This window comes from Manduca sexta, chromosome 26, assembly GCF_014839805.1.
Source record: "Manduca sexta isolate Smith_Timp_Sample1 chromosome 26, JHU_Msex_v1.0, whole genome shotgun sequence".
Taxonomy (NCBI): Eukaryota; Metazoa; Arthropoda; class Insecta; order Lepidoptera; family Sphingidae; genus Manduca; species Manduca sexta.
In genome coordinates, this window is record NC_051140.1 from 4,878,419 (window position 1) to 4,899,175 (window position 20,757).

Consider the following 20,757-nt stretch of genomic DNA (forward strand, 5'->3'; position numbering starts at 1 on the left):
TGTCAATAAATGATCCCGATCTCAATCTTCAATCCGATTCCGAGAATTAACCAATCAAAATAACTCATTTGTGAGCATGTCAAAAAGAACCTTGTTCTGATTAGTCCATTTTCAAATACATTAAAAATGACGGTTAATAAATAAAGTTTAAAATTTTGTTTTAAATTAAAAAATTAGTTACCACCATAACATGCAGTGCTGTAGAGGGATGGTGTTGCACACAATTGTAATAGATGACATTTTGTATTGATTTATATAAAGTAACGATAACGTTCCGTGTAAATTCAATAAACAACGAAATATACAACTAGTAAATATCCTACAAAGTGGTCTGAGGTCAATACCGCCGTCCGGGGAGTCCCCTGACACGCCACAATCATCACCTAATCATTGTCCATGGTTTCCAAATGGAGCGAAGTGATGCCGCGCCGCCGCCCGCCGCTATTCCTCCAAATCTGGAACAAATGTAATTTTTATATAGGTTTTATACCTGTCAAGTTTTGTGGTTCACATTTTCGTTTGATGTTAGGTGTGAGTTGATTTAAAATGGTATGCAAGTATGTGAGGTTATTAGATATACCGTGTACGGGATTGTTTTGTTTTGTTTTATTTAATTTTAATATAAAATAATTTTAATAATAAAAAATGATTTCCCAAAAAGTAATTTTACATAACAAGGTTTTGGTCGCGTAGCACCCAAACTACGTTAACCAGCATTTTGGGTGACAGTGTTCCTCCACAAGTATAATATTGGCTAAAATATAGGATTCGTATCTATTGGAATAACAATAATAGGTAAGTATTATTTAAATGTTTCAAGCTCATTAATCTGCTATGGAATTCTTATATTGTTGTGTTTGTATGTGTGATTGAATAGAAACGATAGCGATGCGATGTGAGTGTCGTTCCTAGACCAGAAGTACTCCTACCCGGTGTAAGTAACAAAGATCATTATAACTCTGCCAACTGGTACAAAGCAAAAATTATTATTCGACTTTATATTTGCACCAGTGGCGAAGAGTGAAATTTTTCATAAGGTAACCCGACAAATAATTATAAGTTATGTAGAAATGTGGTCTGCAAATCGTTCAAATAATAATTAGATTTTACATAAATTACGAAAGGGAAGCCGGCAGGAATCTCGTTATATGGATCCTTCGCCACTGATTTGCACCCGATACCTACCGACTTCATTTTTATTTATTCACGTTTGTCTAAGTTTTTATTTTCAGTTATCCCCCCCCCCCCCCAATTAAGGCAAATTTTTCCCTCGGGTTAACATATGAAAAATTTCGTCCTTAGCCACTGCTTATCGCTAGGTCCAACATAATCTCTTTACGCTTAAGAACTCTGTGAAAGGCGCAGGTGTACGGCGCAAGCGCCAAGCACTCAACCATTAAATATCATTAGACGAGTGTCGACATAATTTGTCCATTACACTTGACATAATCCCGTCGCGGGCCGGCAAGTGCGCACACGCAGCGCGCGCGGGTTGTTTGTTCAAACGATATACAGATTTGCGCGGGGAGAGGGCGCGGTTGAATTTGGATCAAAAACAAAACGTCCGTGTTGATGTTGCGCGATGCATATTGATTGATACTTGAGTGTGTTGTATGATATTGTTTTTTATTTATAAAATTTCAAAGTATGTATTATCCGTTGAAAGGTAAAATAGTTAAAATGGAATTATATGAAGTTCATAGTTTATGTAATACAAAAAATGTTAAATTTGTGTGTTGAATCTCAGATTATTTTATGAACAAGAAAATATATAAATTAGAAATATCTTATATTCCTCATTTTCGAAAGTCCAATAAAATTTAATATTTATTTACACGGTGTAAGATCGCTATATTAAAATATAAGATGTAGGTAACATCTAACATTTATAAATAAAAATTCAAAAAGTATCAAAACGACGCGGCCGCAGTACACAAGCGCCGTATTGCAGTTTCATTAAGTGGTTCAAATTGTAACATTTAAGCTCTTTACATTATTATTGTATTGTCGGAGGCGACGTAAAAAGTATTACAGAGCGGCGCGGCAGGGGCGCTGCAGCTGCACAAACACGAGCGGCCGCGGGTCGCGCCGGACCGACACGAGGTCCTACTTTCTTTAGTACTTCAGCTTGTGAGCCCAGGGCCCTTATTCTCTATGCCACACGTTACTTTGATAGTGCGTTACAAGCACGTAACGCAACGCGTCACGTTTAGGACTAGAATTTGGCATACAGAATACCATTCCAAGCACATTTCACGAAGATAACATGACACGGCCGCGTTACGCATTTACGCTGTCATACAGAATAAGGGCCCAGTAATTGCTCTACAATTATTTGTCTGCTCTTATGAACGTGCCGTTTAGGTAAACAATAAATTAGTAATTGTTATTTCAATAAAAAAAAATGTAGGAATATATTTATTTCGTTATCAGGTAGGCAGTTTATTTAACTGATATGCCCGTATCCTGTAATATAGTAGGTATGAAGAATTTGTATTTCCATAATCCGAGGTTTATAATTGTACATCTCATTTATCGCTGGTGAAGTCAGTCCTCGGATATGTCCGATATCCAATAACGTATTGTGACTTAATTCTAACCCGGTTCCTAAAAGGCCTAATATCCATAATTTTTTTTTGTGTTGTGCAAAAAGATACTACGATTATTTATTAAACCTTATAATATCTAACATGTTAATTTAATCAAAGGCCTTTCTATATATTTTGACAAGAAACTATTATATAAAAAAAAAAAAAAAAAATATGTGGTCGTTCAAGGGTTCCGTTACCTTATAAAAAAATCGGTAAATTATATTTGAAAATGAATAAGGCGCGCGTACTTAGAAGATCGAACTGGCATCTGTCCTGTCACTTGCCTCAGTTCTCTTTCATACCGGCTACTATTTCTTTACTAGCCCTAGTGGGCTACACTGATTGTATTCTGTTTACAATAAAATCTATTTATCTTTTGATAAGTTGTTGCCTTTTTTATATTTGGATACAAGCACTATATTGCTGTGCTACGCCACAGTTGTTGCCTTATTTTCATCAGAAAGTAACACAATCCAGCAGGCTAGTAGGGAGTAGGGACACATGTGTGCACGTCACGCAGCTCGTGCAGTGCCCGGGCCAGTGTTATCAGCAGTTATTCAATTAACATCTCTGCTCCTGCGCAGCGCGGCGGTCGCTATCTCGCGCGGAATCTTGCACGTGCGCACTGCGTATTAATTGTGTAATTCTGCGACATTGAGCTGCTTTCAAAATAATCAAGACGGGGGGTATGTTTACGCACCGCACTAGTAATGGATTATGTGCAATGTTTATGTTGTTATTGATTAGATCACACACACATACATCTCCGAATGGGTAATAATAATATAATAATATCAGCCCTGTATTATATACTTGCCCACTGCTGAGCACGGGCCTCCTCTACTACTGAGAGGGATTAGGCCTTAGTCCACCACGCTGGCCTAGTGCGGATTGGTAGACTTCACACACCTTCGAAATTCCTATAGAGAACTTCTCAGATGTGCAGGTTTCCTCACGATTTTTTCCTTCACCGTTAAAGCGAACGATAGATTCGCAAAGAATACACACATGATTTTAGACAAGTCAGAGGTGTGTGCCCTTGGGATTTGAACCTGCGGACATTCGTCTCGGCAGTCCGTTCCACATCCAACTAGGCTAGCGCCGCTTATACCGAATGGGTAGATTAGATGAAAAAATAAATGTATGTAAATATTGAAGTCATACACAAGTGCTCATAATAATTGCAACTAAGTTGTTTTATGCTGAAAGAATCGTTTTAATCCCGACGGTAGGAATGCCTGGTGTCTTTTGTTAAAATTACACACTGGCATTTAAATTTCAATTATGAAAAAATTGTTTCAAACAACATTAACTTCTGTTGCATAATGTATTAATTACAAATATACTTGTCTTCCATAATGTAGGTATCAATTACAAATATACTTGTCTGAATGCATTTGAATTGAATTGAAGCAGTACGCCACGTGTGCCCTCGACGCGACAAGTGCTTCGAGCTCAAACTATTAGCGACGACACCGCGCCCCGCATCAAAACTGCATTATAACGTCATCACGCCGGATCAATCTTAATTGTTCGCGACCGCGACACTAAACGCGTTATTCCGATCCCCGGCGTATTAGTTACACTAGCGATCGCTCACTTGCCGGTACCAATACCACTCAATCTCTTTGCCATAAAGTCGAGAATCGCGTGACACATCACCACCGATAGCATGTCAGACAATTTCAGCCGCTTGGCGGAACGTCATAAAGTTGTTATTTTAACCGTGCGGCGTTAATGCGAATGGCATAGCGGCGTAATGAGACCATTCATGGAACCCGCGTCGGCGCGGCGAGCACGTGCCGAGGTGGCGCGAATCGGCGCGCAATGAAAACACGAGGGGCGAGCGGTTTGCATCACAATGGGCGGCGCATGCGCAGCGGGTCGCGGCCGCACGTGCCGGTGACGCGCACTTGCCGCATGTGACGCCGAACAGATTGCGACCGACCGATTTGGTCAGCATGTGCGTGCGGTTTGTGGATTCGTCGGTGGACAAGGGCGGATGACAACCAGAATTTTTTGTTTTAATATTAGAATTGAATTATGCGCTGTGGTAACATGTGGTGGACTGTACTTATGTTTGCATTTAGGAAACACTAATATCAGTGTCGAGCTGTGATTCTCACACCAGTGTATAGAGTTGTGGAGAGTACCAAAATATCTGTTGCAATATTCGGTTCTTAGTTTGTTTCATAATTCGAGAAAAAAAACAAATCTACACGAGAGTTCTTCGACACGGCTCCGAAATACCGAAGTGGAGACCATACGAATATAGGCGAGATTTAACGCATATCATCTCTAGTACGTATTTGGCTGTAGTATTGGCGAGAATAGGGAGCGGGCTTTACTGACAACGTCTTTACCATTTACCAGCGGAACGTTTGCCGGCAAACATGACAGCTACATTGACTTTACGTGTGTCACGGGAATATAACCTTATTATATACTACATAATTTGTTCATTGTTTTTAAATACCATAAAGTCCCCATCCTTTTTTTTTCTTTAAACTAATTTAAATTTAATGTAGTTGCTACTTTTATTTGTAAAATAGTACGCATTAATGATGTATGACTAGTTAATATTAATATGTGTGGTGTTATTTTTTTTTCTTTTTGTCAATGCATGCTGTGACACCTTAAAATGTTGTGCATTTAAACCTATCATTACTGTTATGTTTTATTGTAGCTATTTATAGTGTAACAACTACTGGTTGTCCTCAGTATAAATAAATAAATAAATAATAAGGTTATTTTTCATGTTTGCCGGCACACATTCCGATGCTATATGGGTTAAGTATGTGCGATGTATACCTTGTCCCTCGAGGTCCGGCAGGGAGGGCGGCGTGAGTGACTCGAGCGGCGGCGAGGCGAGCGCGGCGTGCTCGCCGGCGGCGCGGTACAGCTCGCCGCGACCCTCCACCACCTCGCGGACTATCTCTGCGAATGGACAAACATGGTCACTATATTAGTTGTATGCCGTAAGATCACGCTTCGATCAACTAAGGGTTAGGCAGAGGTGGAGTTAGATTGGACGTATTTACATTCGTCCAATGATGCGATAGGAAGTGAGTGCATTGTCATATTGTGTGACTCGAATTACACCTTCGGGTATGTTAAGGAGATATGTCTTGATCAATTGAGAAATTGACACATTTATTGTCCGTTTTGGGGAATAAGCCAGGGCAAAAAGGCGTTTCTACAATCGTTAACGCAAACGTTATGTATGTTATTATCCTAATTTCTATTAGATTGGTGTAGTACCTGTGATCACGTCGCGACTGGTGATGATGGACTCGATCTCCTGCGACACCGCGCTCACCAGCCACGGCATGAACTCCTCGTCCACACCTGCCAAAACAAATGAACAGCTCTAAACAACAATGAAAAAAATAATTGTATATTTCTTCTCTGTATCATGTGCTGTAGTTTATACCTTAAACTATATAAGTAATATAAGTCCATTGCCAGGCTAATAAACGTAAGTAATGATAAAAAAAATAAGTTGTAAGCGAGATGAAATGAGGATGGTGTATCTATATTTTTTTTCTAAATGGTTCGACTAATGTTTTATTTATTTATCGATTAGCCATTTGAGCAACATCGCCATTGCGTTTCACAGAAGTTGTAGGTGGTGGGAGGACTACGCTATGATGGTATATGTTTATGTTGGAGGGTGGTAACCTCTCTGTATCCGCTCGAGCAGGTATCCCTGGTCGCGCAGCGCGGCGAGCGCGGCGGGCAGCAGCTCGGCCACGTACCCCTGCACCAGCGTCGCCGCCGCCGCGCGCGCGCGCGCCTCCTCCGCCGCCGCACGCGCCGCGCGCGCCTCCGACACGCGCCGCTCCTGCACACACACATGATATACGTGTGCGACAAACTATTCCGCCATCTTAAGTCGTCCGCCATCTTAGATTTAGAAAAACATCAATTAGCTAACTGCATTGTTATCCGAACTAATCGTGTATGCAAAATTTCATCTCAATCGGTTGAGGATTGCATTACATTGATCATAAAAAAAATGAAAATTTTTAATTTTTAATGTATGTTTGTTAGGAGTAATAAGAATTAACCAATAACCAATTAACACTTTTTCTAGCTCAAGTCTTCAATTAACATTATAAATTACTATTAGAATATCATCTGCTTTTGTTCATACACTGTTACAATAAACCAGTAGCGGCGCTGCTGCTCGCACAGCGTGGCCAGCTCCTCCTCCTGCGACTGCTCCGTCCTCCGTCGTCTTGCCACTCTCTTATATAAAGCGAATGTTACCTTCTCAGTGTGCAGGCGCGTGTGGTGCGCGGCGAGCCTCTGCCGCTCGGCGCGCTCGGCGTCGCGCAGCTCGCAGTAGCGGCGCTGCTGCTCGCGCAGCGTGGCCAGATCAGAATCCCTCCTGCGACTGCTCCGTCCTCCGTCGTCTTGCCACTCTCTTATATAAAGCGAATGTTACCTTCTCAGTGTGCAGGCGCGTGTGGTGCGCGGCGAGCCTCTGCCGCTCGGCGCGCTCGGCGTCGCGCAGCTCGCAGTAGCGGCGCTGCTGCTCGCGCAGCGTGGCCAGCTCCTCCTCCTGCGACTGCTCCGTCCTCCGTCGTCTTGCCACTCTCTTATATAAAGCGAATGTTACCTTCTCAGTGTGCAGGCGCGTGTGGTGCGCGGCGAGCCTCTGCCGCTCGGCGCGCTCGGCGTCGCGCAGCTCGCAGTAGCGGCGCTGCTGCTCGCGCAGCGTGGCCAGCTCCTCCTCCTGCGACTGCTCCGTCCTCCGTCGTCTTGCCACTCTCTTATATAAAGCGAATGTTACCTTCTCAGTGTGCAGGCGCGTGTGGTGCGCGGCGAGCCTCTGCCGCTCGGCGCGCTCGGCGTCGCGCAGCTCGCAGTAGCGGCGCTGCTGCTCGCGCAGCGTGGCCAGCTCCTCCTCCTGCGACTGCTCCGTCCTCCGTCGTCTTGCCACTCTCTTATATAAAGCGAATGTTACCTTCTCAGTGTGCAGGCGCGTGTGGTGCGCGGCGAGCCTCTGCCGCTCGGCGCGCTCGGCGTCGCGCAGCTCGCAGTAGCGGCGCTGCTGCTCGCGCAGCGTGGCCAGCTCCTCCTCCTGCGACTGCTCCGTCCTCCGTCGTCTTGCCACTCTCTTATATAAAGCGAATGTTACCTTCTCAGTGTGCAGGCGCGTGTGGTGCGCGGCGAGCCTCTGCCGCTCGGCGCGCTCGGCGTCGCGCAGCTCGCAGTAGCGGCGCTGCTGCTCGCGCAGCGTGGCCAGCTCCTCCTCCTGCGACTGCTCCGTCCTCCGTCGTCTTGCCACTCTCTTATATAAAGCGAATGTTACCTTCTCAGTGTGCAGGCGCGTGTGGTGCGCGGCGAGCCTCTGCCGCTCGGCGCGCTCGGCGTCGCGCAGCTCGCAGTAGCGGCGCTGCTGCTCGCGCAGCGTGGCCAGCTCCTCCTCCTGCGACTGCTCCGTCCTCCGTCGTCTTGCCACTCTCTTATATAAAGCGAATGTTACCTTCTCAGTGTGCAGGCGCGTGTGGTGCGCGGCGAGCCTCTGCCGCTCGGCGCGCTCGGCGTCGCGCAGCTCGCAGTAGCGGCGCTGCTGCTCGCGCAGCGTGGCCAGCTCCTCCTCCTGCGACTGCTCCGTCCTCCGTCGTCTTGCCACTCTCTTATATAAAGCGAATGTTACCTTCTCAGTGTGCAGGCGCGTGTGGTGCGCGGCGAGCCTCTGCCGCTCGGCGCGCTCGGCGTCGCGCAGCTCGCAGTAGCGGCGCTGCTGCTCGCGCAGCGTGGCCAGCTCCTCCTCCTGCGACTGCTCCGTCCTCCGTCGTCTTGCCACTCTCTTATATAAAGCGAATGTTACCTTCTCAGTGTGCAGGCGCGTGTGGTGCGCGGCGAGCCTCTGCCGCTCGGCGCGCTCGGCGTCGCGCAGCTCGCAGTAGCGGCGCTGCTGCTCGCGCAGCGTGGCCAGCTCCTCCTCCTGCGACTGCTCCGTCCTCCGTCGTCTTGCCACTCTCTTATATAAAGCGAATGTTACCTTCTCAGTGTGCAGGCGCGTGTGGTGCGCGGCGAGCCTCTGCCGCTCGGCGCGCTCGGCGTCGCGCAGCTCGCAGTAGCGGCGCTGCTGCTCGCGCAGCGTGGCCAGCTCCTCCTCCTGCGACTGCTCCGTCCTCCGTCGTCTTGCCACTCTCTTATATAAAGCGAATGTTACCTTCTCAGTGTGCAGGCGCGTGTGGTGCGCGGCGAGCCTCTGCCGCTCGGCGCGCTCGGCGTCGCGCAGCTCGCAGTAGCGGCGCTGCTGCTCGCGCAGCGTGGCCAGCTCCTCCTCCTGCGACTGCTCCGTCCTCCGTCGTCTTGCCACTCTCTTATATAAAGCGAATGTTACCTTCTCAGTGTGCAGGCGCGTGTGGTGCGCGGCGAGCCTCTGCCGCTCGGCGCGCTCGGCGTCGCGCAGCTCGCAGTAGCGGCGCTGCTGCTCGCGCAGCGTGGCCAGCTCCTCCTCCTGCGACTGCTCCGTCCTCCGTCGTCTTGCCACTCTCTTATATAAAGCGAATGTTACCTTCTCAGTGTGCAGGCGCGTGTGGTGCGCGGCGAGCCTCTGCCGCTCGGCGCGCTCGGCGTCGCGCAGCTCGCAGTAGCGGCGCTGCTGCTCGCGCAGCGTGGCCAGCTCCTCCTCCTGCGACTGCTCCGTCCTCCGTCGTCTTGCCACTCTCTTATATAAAGCGAATGTTACCTTCTCAGTGTGCAGGCGCGTGTGGTGCGCGGCGAGCCTCTGCCGCTCGGCGCGCTCGGCGTCGCGCAGCTCGCAGTAGCGGCGCTGCTGCTCGCGCAGCGTGGCCAGCTCCTCCTCCTGCGACTGCTCCGTCCTCCGTCGTCTTGCCACTCTCTTATATAAAGCGAATGTTACCTTCTCAGTGTGCAGGCGCGTGTGGTGCGCGGCGAGCCTCTGCCGCTCGGCGCGCTCGGCGTCGCGCAGCTCGCAGTAGCGGCGCTGCTGCTCGCGCAGCGTGGCCAGCTCCTCCTCCTGCGACTGCTCCGTCCTCCGTCGTCTTGCCACTCTCTTATATAAAGCGAATGTTACCTTCTCAGTGTGCAGGCGCGTGTGGTGCGCGGCGAGCCTCTGCCGCTCGGCGCGCTCGGCGTCGCGCAGCTCGCAGTAGCGGCGCTGCTGCTCGCGCAGCGTGGCCAGCTCCTCCTCCTGCGACTGCTCCGTCCTCCGTCGTCTTGCCACTCTCTTATATAAAGCGAATGTTACCTTCTCAGTGTGCAGGCGCGTGTGGTGCGCGGCGAGCCTCTGCCGCTCGGCGCGCTCGGCGTCGCGCAGCTCGCAGTAGCGGCGCTGCTGCTCGCGCAGCGTGGCCAGCTCCTCCTCCTGCGACTGCTCCGTCCTCCGTCGTCTTGCCACTCTCTTATATAAAGCGAATGTTACCTTCTCAGTGTGCAGGCGCGTGTGGTGCGCGGCGAGCCTCTGCCGCTCGGCGCGCTCGGCGTCGCGCAGCTCGCAGTAGCGGCGCTGCTGCTCGCGCAGCGTGGCCAGCCTCCTCCTCCTGCGACTGCTCCGTCCTCCGTCGTCTTGCCACTCTCTTATATAAAGCGAATGTTACCTTCTCAGTGTGCAGGCGCGTGTGGTGCGCGGCGAGCCTCTGCCGCTCGGCGCGCTCGGCGTCGCGCAGCTCGCAGTAGCGGCGCTGCTGCTCGCGCAGCGTGGCCAGCTCCTCCTCCTGCGACTGCTCCGTCCTCCGTCGTCTTGCCACTCTCTTATATAAAGCGAATGTTACCTTCTCAGTGTGCAGGCGCGTGTGGTGCGCGGCGAGCCTCTGCCGCTCGGCGCGCTCGGCGTCGCGCAGCTCGCAGTAGCGGCGCTGCTGCTCGCGCAGCGTGGCCAGCTCCTCCTCCTGCGCCACCTCCGCCAGCGACTGCTCCGTCGTTTTGCCAACCAGCACCTCTAGGATCGGCTGCACCTCCAGATCGAAGTCGAATAGCTGCCGAAACATTTGCACCAGTAGTTACTTGGAAGTTTTGTAGTAATACGGGTGCAGTAAAATATTAGAGCTATCAATATTTGTCCGTGTTGTTTCCCTTTAAAATTGGCAAAATCATCGTCTGATAATAATAAAACTACACCCTAAAAATTATTGAATTGAATGCGCCCGCGCCGTTTTCTATTCCACCATGTAGAAGGAGTACATTGGAATCTTACTAATATTATAACTATCATGTATAGAATTGTTTTTGAAAATGTTTGGATTGGGAAATATATTTTGAATCATTATCTGATTAAAAGTAGATGACGCTGGTATTCTTCAGCTGGCGCTTATAGATCGCTACATTGATTTAGGTATTTTGAAGAGTGAAAAGCTTTTCGCACGGACCAAACCTCAATCAATACCTAGTTTCAAGTAAGAAGGACTGCATCACTCATTTCGTTAACTGATTTATTTCGCTCCTTCCAAACTCTATAACTGTAAACACGTGTACTCACGTCGCCGGGGTATATCTGCGTGGCGACGTCGGCGCCGGTCTTGGCCGGCACGTACACGGGCGTGGCGGGCCGGTCCACGAACAGGTCCGTCTGCACACCCACCTCCATCTCCACGCCTTTGTCGAACAACTGACAACATTCAAACATTACAGGTATAATACGTTTATAATAAGAAGAAAAATTACATAATGTTATTTACAGTGACAAACAGTGGTCAATAATACAAATTTTTAAAAACAAAAATAAAGTATTTTTTATTTACCAGGGATACCCAAACTAGGCTATGCCAGAACCTATACACATGAAGTTTTATTATTTTCTTCAGCTAGATAGATCTTCTACCGATTCATTTAGTTTGGCGTATGTTGTCGAGAGATACAACAAGATTTTGAAAATGACAGTCGCTTCAGTAGCTCCTCTGCAACTCTTGCACTATGTCTTACGCATGTAGCGATAATGCCCAAAATTTGGTCAAGTCAATGTGTTAAGTGTCCCGTGATAAGACATGTTGTTGACAAATACTAGGCGACTATTAAAATGACAGTCGCTTCAGCAACCTCAGCAACTAGTACACTATGTCTTACTCATGTAGCGACTATGCCCAAGAATTTTGTCAAGTTAATGTCTTGTGATACACTCCTCATTGTTTTCGGACTAACTTAACTAGGCATGCTGTATAAAACCAGATTTGTATTACTACCTCCTCGAGGTAGTACTCGGTCTGGATAGGATGGTGTCGGCGGCCGGGCGCAGGCGGCGGCGTGCCCGGGCGCAGCCTCGCCGCCGCGCGCCGCGCCGCCGCCCGCCGCCGCGTCCGAGCCGCCCGCGCCGCCGCACTCTCGCCGCCGTCGCCCTATGGACGGAAAGATACTGGTCGTAGGTCTCTAGTACGCGAGGAGCTTGGATAGATACTACTGCAATGTCTATTACTACATGCACATGCATACTAGGCAGCAATCTTTTCGGTTTCAAGGACATTATAACCTATCACATCATGGAAAACACAGCACAAAGTGTGTGTACTAGTTGCGCTTTTGCCTACCCCTGCGTGAATCAAAGACGCGTGTGTTTGTGATTTATTTGGCTTATTGTACCTATAATTTAAAACATAAGAAGGTTTTTAGTATTCCGTTGTTGACATGTTTGGTTTAAATAAAACAAGACACGTGATCGATAAACTGAACATAGTTAAGTTGTAGACGTGATCTAATGTTTGTTGTTGACGTCCATCGTATAATAGGCGGCATTAAAACCCTTTTTAGTGTTAAAAATGCAACGCGGGCATTAGCCAACCCTGCCGTACCGCGTCAACAAACTGCTCGGATACTGAAATAGATCGTAGAGGGAATAAATTGAATTTGAAATAATGCTAACATTATAAAAATGAGATTTTTAGCATTTAAAAGCAGCACTTTTAAATCAGGTTATTGGCACAAATAATATTTATTGATGAAACTTAGCCCTCTATATGTTGGACATCGAAATAAATTCTAGGTTTTATAAAATATTGAGTAAGATATAGTATATAGTATAATATATAGGTTTACATTTTTTAAACGCTATAAAAATAAAGTCTATATATACTAAACAATATTGTCTTCAATATATTTTATGAATAGAAGTTTAAATACTTTTGCAAAGGTTATTTACTGTTAATTATTTTATTAGTAATTAACAATTAACATTCCATCCGACTTAATTCTAATTTAGACATAACTGCCATGCGTTTCTTCCGAAAGTATATTAGAGAATTCGGTTCGAATGTAACAAGAGATAGTATACTTTATAAGTAGATACAATTTGCGATTCGCGACCTATGTGATCTGCATATACAACACAGACCGGTAATGTCTATTTCTACCGATAATGTCACTTTCGACTTCTTCTGCCGACACCTGTCTCCGACTTTCGTTTCTTATGACTATTGTATTGAGGTAAGCTAGTACCTCAGTAACGACAGTTCGTTGATGACATTGTATTAGGCGGTAGTTAAATTATGAAAAAATTCATGCGGCGAACCGCAGTTGCCACGGCCACGGCCAGTGAGCTTTGTAACTCTATAACATTACAATTTATTTCACCATTGAAATCACGCGATTACAACGCTTTTGTTATGCTTGCAAAGGTCCGATGCGCGGCATCAAGAAATTTGGTTTAAATATAGGTATACGCGTTCCGACTGCCAGGAATCTGCTTCGAGTTTGTCTCCGACTTTGATATGTTGCTATGTGTAATATTAAAAACTAAGGCCCGTCAAAAATACTGGGCGATACAACACTAGACAGAGGTGTCATTATAAGGCTGTGTACTCACAGCGGCGGCGTGCGGCGGATGCGAGGCGAAGGTGGCACCGCGCACCACGCGCCGCTCGTGCATCACGTTGGAGTACGGCGCCGGCGTCGTCACGCTCCCGCTGCAACAAAACAATCTTTACAAAACTATTCCGTCTTTAATTTTGTCTTTAGTTGTTTGGTAATATCGTAATTGCGTGAATGCATGTTAGTATAAAACGCAGAAACTATTAAACGGATTAGGATGAAAGATAAATACATAGACTATCTCTTGGAACGACATATAAGCACCTTATCCCAAAAAAAGCACGTAGTGGAATTCCAGAGAAACCATCTCTGAAATATATATTAAATATTCTATGGTTTATATAGGTATAAGTACCAATATTGTCATGATTGTACCACTTGGCACAAAATTATCCTACAGTACAATTTCTGTGGTAACTTTATAATTGATTAGTTCATATCTTTCTCAGTAATTTGTTCACGACAGTATAAGAGAATAAGATAATTACATTCATTCCATTATTAGTGGCATATTAAAATCTAACTTTTAAATGTGTCGTACAGAAATTGACAACTCTAGTGTAGATGCCGCTTTAGGTTAGGCAGAGACTCGAATGTAGGATATTTGACAGCAAATCATCGTGCGATAAGAAACTCTAATGATTTGATTTTTACAAACTTATTCGATTATAATGTCTATAAATCAACGCCTGCGTCACTTACTGTTTCGTTGAGTAATTAGCAGTGAGTAATGGTAGATGACGTTGAAATATTAAATGCAAAATGACGTCTATTTATGATGTTGACGAGTCGGTTCAAACTAATTTATCAAGCTTTTATAACCCATATTCGATTATTTATTTTTGTAATTAGGTGTATATTGTAACATCGGAGAAACTAATATTAAAGAATTTTACATACGTTTATTTGATAGTGCAACTCAAAATTATAAAACTGACTTAATATGGATTATCAAGTTCATTTAGAGTCTAAACTTGTGACAAATACTAGTGTGACTCGTAAACCACTTGTATGCCTTTCATTATCAATTTACTTTCTTAGTTTCTCCAATATTAAAAAAATATGTTTTATAAGATTAATGTTAATGATTTCTTATGTTTACGCGAATGTTAGACATTGCAATAAAATTATTTTATGGATGTTATCGTGGTTTTTTATATTATAATTTTCTCCTGACGTTTCGAATACTATGCAGCCTTCATGGTCACGGGGGTACTGAGGTGTCGGTCGTCCGAAAAGTCAAAGTTATAATATCTACGTACATTTTACTATTATTAACCGACTTCAAAAAAAGGAGGAGGTTATCAATTTGACGTGAATTTTTTTTACTATTTTTTTTCTCTTCATTTAGGATAACAGTCAATTGTGCAATAAGACATACAATTAAAATCGAACGCTAAAAATTTAACCAATTATACAAATTTCTAAATTGTTTTAGCTATTGACGGTCCGATCTACGTAGAATGAGCTCACCGAGTCTTTTATCCCAAGAACTTTAATCATCATAGTTTTGATATTCTGACCTCAAACGACAACTGCACGCCGTCCTACTTCGACTGTCACTTTTGAATGGCCCACCTCACGGCTCCTAGCGATCGATACTTGATCCACATTTACAAACATTTGGAACGAAATTCTTACATTCCATACGAATTTAGAATAAAGTAGTGAAGACTTTTTTTGTACTATATGGAATGTTGCCCGTGTTATACTTTGTCGCTAGTATTTAATTGTAATATGTGACTGTTTTTTATAATCTTATTGCCTTTACTAAAATTTGCTTATTCTCTAATCTAAAAAAATCATAGTTACTTCTAAATAACATTTATACATACGTGAAGAAAATACTTCGTATGTCTTGTTACACCCACGAAGGGGTGCGAGATTTAGCATAATTAAAGTTCATGTAAAGGACAGAAAAATTAAATTTATATAATATAATATGGGTTACGAATATATTAATTTCGACTACTTTACGACCACTTATATACTAAAATCTGTTGTCATAATATACAAGGAAGATGTAGTCGTGTGACACGATGTTGGCAGTACGCATCTGAGGTGCATCGTGTGGTGTTCCTCGGGAGTGGTGGCCATTAGTCACTTTGCTTTTTAACAATGAGACATGAGAGTCTTTAAACTATAGTAACAAAACTTCTTACGGTCCTGAAAGGCTCCGTGCGAATAAGATTGGGAATGTGGGCACTTTATGGCATTGACAGTGTGATATAAACGAAACAAACATTACGTTGATGTCAATAAATAGTAGTAGCCCAGCGAGGACAAGGATCCAAAACGATTCATGGGCTAAATGTTTAGTCTGAATAATGCTGAACGAGTATGTACATAGTAAGGATGTCGTTCACCCATTGAAGTCGACTTTGGCGGATGCGTGATATAGTCTTGTTGCGGTTATGAGACAGTATACCTGCGCTGGGTGTCGGTGGAGTGCGCGTGCTGTAGGTGGCGCAGCCCCACGACGCCGGCCACGAGCGCGCGCACGCCGCCCAGCGCACCGCCGATCCCGCCTGGGTGCGCTCGTCGCGCCGCTCCCGTACCGCTCGACACCACGCCGTTGGGAATCATCTCTTTCTTGGGCTCCGGCGGTGAGTGCTTTGAACGTGAAGCTAAAGCTTTGGGTTTGCTCGCGTATGAATAAACTATCTTTTCTCTCTCTTGTGGCGGATACAACGTTTCCAACCCAAGTAGAGTTGCTACTTCCGGAGGTGGCAACAAAAACTGCCCCGACTTAACTGTTGTCACGAAACGAGGCTTATCACTATCCAGAGAACTTCGCGTGGTAAGCTGACCGCGTGCCCGTCGTGCAGGCGATGGCGTCTTATCCATATTCAACGAAGCGTCTTCGGGCGGGGCTATGACGTCAATCCTTGGGTGCGAACGACTCATATTGACGACGGACACGCGCTCCTTGCAGCTTATGTTAGGGATCGAGGAGGCTGCGAGACCGTTTCGTGGTTTGTAGCGCGTCGGCCGACGAAGGTTCGCTTGTAGAATCTCCTTTTCTTTGAGTCTACGCAATTTGAAGTCAAGAGCGCGGGAAAATTTAGGATCAAGTATTGTACGCGGCGCTGGTCCAGGTGGCGCAGCAGGCGCAGGGGCCGGCGGTGGCAGGCGTGTGCACGCGCTGTTGAAGTGCTCGCGCTGGTCGTCGGCGCGGCGCACCGGCTTTACCACGTTGACGTTGCGCGGCAGCGGAGCGTCGTCGGGGGCCGTGGTCTCGTGCGTCTCGCCTTCATTGTTAATGACAGTGAAGGCGCCGCCGTCTTCGTCGCTGGTTTGCATGGCAGGCATGGCGCGTCACATCGCTGTGAGAACTCCACGGCGTCGTTGTACGCGTGTGTCCGAGCCGAAGCGGCGGCGTTGTTTGGTGGCGGGTGCGGGGGTCACTGAGCCGCGAGTCGCCGGCCGCCGGTCAGCGGGCGGCCGTCGTGTGCACTCACTCATTATAAAGTCGTAAGCGCCGCACCAAGTCCGCCGCATACTTCGTTTTGCCGCTGTACCTCGCTGATGCGGCACACATAGTCGCGCAAGCGCCCACCTGCACCCTCCACACCGTCACAAGTTATTTGTCACAAATACTTTAATGGTGTCATTATATTGTTGTTGGAAGCGGTCCGTAACCGATCTTACATTGGTGACTGGTATGTTGTATGTAAGATTCAACTAATCGTCAACGGTGCAGTTAAGGTACAGCTAGCCATTGCCGCTGTCGCCTCGCGCGTGTGCGTGTGAGCGCCCACGTGCTTTGTCGCCACTCACTCGAGACGCTCGCTCGGTGACCTCGCGCTATCTGTTAAGGCCACACCACCCACATACACACGCACAAATTGGATTAGAATGCATCGGCTGCATGTCGTGCGCCGTACAAGTGCACGATTATGTGCAACATCTGTATTTTTAATTCAAAAGGCAATTTTATTGTTCGAAACACAATCATTATTGTCATCGTAGCGTTCGTTATTATTAGAAAATGGTTATGGAATGTCTACGGCGTAACTTCAGTTGCAGTGGACGTCGCGCTACGATTCTGTCACGTAGCAGTATGAAGCTACGTAGTATTATTACTGTACACGGACGTAGAGCTGTGTCATTCGTTAGCGTGAGTCAAGTAATGATACAATTGTTATCACTTATCGGTATCGGTTGAAACACATATCAATAACGTCGACGCGCGGCCACACTACATCGCTTTGTCAGCGCGAATTAGTGACAACAATGTAAGTACATTGACTAGTTTACCTAGAACACACTCTTTTGTATCATACACATGTCATAGGTAAAATAGAAAATACTGCGATACAATTAATTGAAAATATATTTACATAGAGCTTGTATGTGATGATACTCGAAGAAGGTAACTTAAAATTAGTACTGCAAAATAATGCGAGTTAACTTTGAGCAAATATTTAGACGCTTGGGCAAAACTGAAAGCCATTTTATCTCGAGGTGGTAGAGTCCTATTTTCGCCAGCTAAAGGTACTAAAAAAACGATATCGCTGGTTCACTATAACAAGACCTTGTGTAATTTTTATTTATATTGGAAATATGAGATTGAATACTTTCCTTGTAATACTTCTATATTACGATGTTTACTTCTATTTAATTTATAAACATATTAACGTCACTGCTAACTTATGTATATTTGTGGGTTAAGGTATTTTTTAGCATTTGGATAGGTGACCCACGTGTACTTTGGCTTGCCCTTCACAATAAAAATACAGTCAAAACGTCACATAAATCCCTTATCCTGTTATTTACGTATAATTTAATTTACAACTAACCTTGGCACTCATTAAAATTGCGTGGTTTAAACACTAAAAATGGATAGTTTATAGGTCTGGCCTACAAACATTAAATCTTTTTTGTCGACTAAGGACCTATTATTACTATTTTTATAGATTTAACATCTCATGGAAGACAATCACAGGCCAGTGCGACAGAGTTGGATATTTTTTAATACCGTCACGGCAGTGTGACCCCACTGAACATGATGGTAACTGGAGTGGAGTCTAGTAGAATGTCTACTGATGAGAGATTACCTCAGCAGTCGACACAATTATGCCGGACTGATCTCAGAACGCAACACACTTACTACCAATTCAGAGTTATAGCTGGTGTTTTATTGTAAAGTCAACCGTGACTCTTTCTTTCTGAATTCCGACGAGTAATAATATATTCTAACCATTCAGGGAGATAAAAATAAATTATATGCATTAAAAGGTAGTCTGTCCCTCGTAACTATATAATAATTTTAGCGTATGCACGTATACATGGAAATTCTTTAGTGGCGAAGGTTCAATATCACCGGATTCCTGCCGACTTTCCTTTATATAAAATCTAATTATCACTGCTATTTATATTCCAATGTTCGCATCTTAAGTCATAAATAGCACACATGTGACACAGAACAATCACGCTGCATTCGTCTAATCTCATTTGTAGCTATCGGTTGTCTTTGTACTGCACTCTTCTCCCCCTGTCAATTGCAATCACGTGGTTTCAACACGCGTATGAAACGTGTTTTAATTTCTTTCAGGGATTTTATCTATTTGGAATTGTATAACATGTGTAACGGGCAATAATAGCAATTCTAAACGCTATAAGCGTTGTCGACTCATAGATGCTTTTCAGTTTCGTTCGTAATTCAAAAATACAGCCCAGCACTACGCACATATTTAACCGAACATTATACATATTATCTCGTGCGAAATTGAGTATTATACATATTTAAACTAAACACATTTTCCTTCGTTTTTTGACACAAATTTAAATTTTTTGAAAAAATCTGTTTAAGATAATTAGATATATTATCATAAACTATGGAGTGACTTTCGATTGCAAAACATCTGAAACCAATATGTGAGGACATAATTTTTTCATTCTGATCGGAAATTGAACTAGTTTCGTTTCACGGACAGCCCATTTCCCGCTGATCTCTAGAAGCTTTCAACCCGTGTGTAATAATTATTTACATAAGAGTTTAATTGCAATTTTAATCCGTTGCGAGAGGTTAACGCTAAGTGAAAAACAAACCGCGTCTGGTTTCGGTGTTTGCCGGCATACGTTTATTATGACAGGCCGACATAATTTTGGCGATTGTTGGCAGACATTAGATTGAGTCTTTACTGGTCGTAAATGGTAAGTGGGTTTGCGTTTTTAGGATAAAAACAGGTCGGTGTAAAATGAAACTTCGGATTTCAGCGTCACCCTTTAATAACCGCGCGTAGAAAATACAGTTTGAGCCATGTTCGTGAGTGTACGTGTATTTAGTAATTATAGGGCACACACCGTAGTGCGTGGGCGAGGGTGGCTCGGGTTCCAGTAATTTGGATTTGATAAAAGTTACTTAAATAAAGGCCTTTTATGGTTGTACCGTTATATAAGTATTTTTAATCTACATTTTTATCAAGAGACCTGTATTTTTTTAATCACTACATAGTATAAAACAAAGTCGCTTTCTCTGTCCCTATGTATGCTTAAATCTTTAAAACTACGCAACGGATTTTGATGCGTTTTTTTTAATAGATAGAGTGATTCAAGAGCAAGGTTTATATGTATAATAATAAGATCCATTATATAGTGGAGAAATACTGTTATTTTGTTATGTTATACCCGTGCGAAGCCAGAGCGGGCCGCTATGTTTTTATATACAACGTTCACAGTTTTTCTGTAGTGTATTTAGTATCAGCATTGCATCCGTGCGAAGCCGGGGCGGGTCGCTAGTTGTTAATATAATAATAATTACACATTACCACGAGACATTTTATCATCGTCTTTTCCTAATCAGTCAAAGATAAGAACGTTGATCTATGTTTTAAAATTCGTGAGGTAACAGATCTATGCCTTACTTTAGTAGATACCTATATGCAAACTGCTACGCTACACGTGACGAACTACGAGCAAAGATAAATTGATTGAAGATGTAGTAGTGAGGCGGTATGAATGGATGCGCGGTTCCGATAACAGATACCCCACCAGCTCACCTCGGTATCGATCGACACCACTCCACTACTCATCGGGCCTGCATGAGCATCCACCAGCTATAATACATATATTTATACTCATATAACTAAACCCGTCGTAAGGTTATTTGTTCACGTCACGAAATACGCTTGTGTAATTAAAACATTTATGACCAAATTTTTCTATTATAAAAATATTGTCCGGAAGTTGAGGTGTTCTGTTGCTATAGTTACCGCCGCCTTTGCCCCACCAGCGTTCCCCCCGCGGCGCGCTTTCGCGGGTCACTCAAGGTGAAGGTTGTTGCTCCTCGATATGGTAATGAATGGCTTTGATTTAACTATGAAATTGCCTCGCAACACAGACCACTATAGACATCAAGAACTGCAAGCCTTTATATTTAAAA

General features: G+C 44.9%; 2 protein-coding genes across 2 annotated transcripts; both read right to left on the reverse strand.

Moving 5' to 3' along the window:
• Positions 1 to 153: 153 nt before the first annotated feature.
• LOC115453764 (trichohyalin) lies at positions 154 to 11,856 on the reverse strand. Its single transcript, XM_037443095.1, has 9 exons — positions 11,753 to 11,856; positions 11,053 to 11,181; positions 10,109 to 10,552; positions 7,055 to 9,948; positions 6,864 to 6,990; positions 6,273 to 6,435; positions 5,853 to 5,939; positions 5,403 to 5,528; positions 154 to 455 (listed from the first exon to the last, which is right to left on the reverse strand). Exons 2-9 carry the CDS (start codon positions 11,158 to 11,160, stop codon positions 442 to 444), a joined length of 3,963 nt encoding a protein of 1,320 aa, XP_037298992.1. The 5' UTR covers positions 11,161 to 11,181; positions 11,753 to 11,856; the 3' UTR covers positions 154 to 441.
• A 1,473-nt stretch (positions 11,857 to 13,329) lies between these two features.
• On the reverse strand, positions 13,330 to 17,154 carry LOC119190693. Its single transcript, XM_037443096.1, has 2 exons — positions 15,799 to 17,154; positions 13,330 to 13,465 (listed from the first exon to the last, which is right to left on the reverse strand). The coding sequence occupies exons 1-2, from the start codon at positions 16,680 to 16,682 to the stop codon at positions 13,330 to 13,332; spliced, it is 1,020 nt and encodes a 339-aa protein (XP_037298993.1). The 5' UTR covers positions 16,683 to 17,154.
• Between the last annotated feature and the right edge of the window lie 3,603 nt (positions 17,155 to 20,757).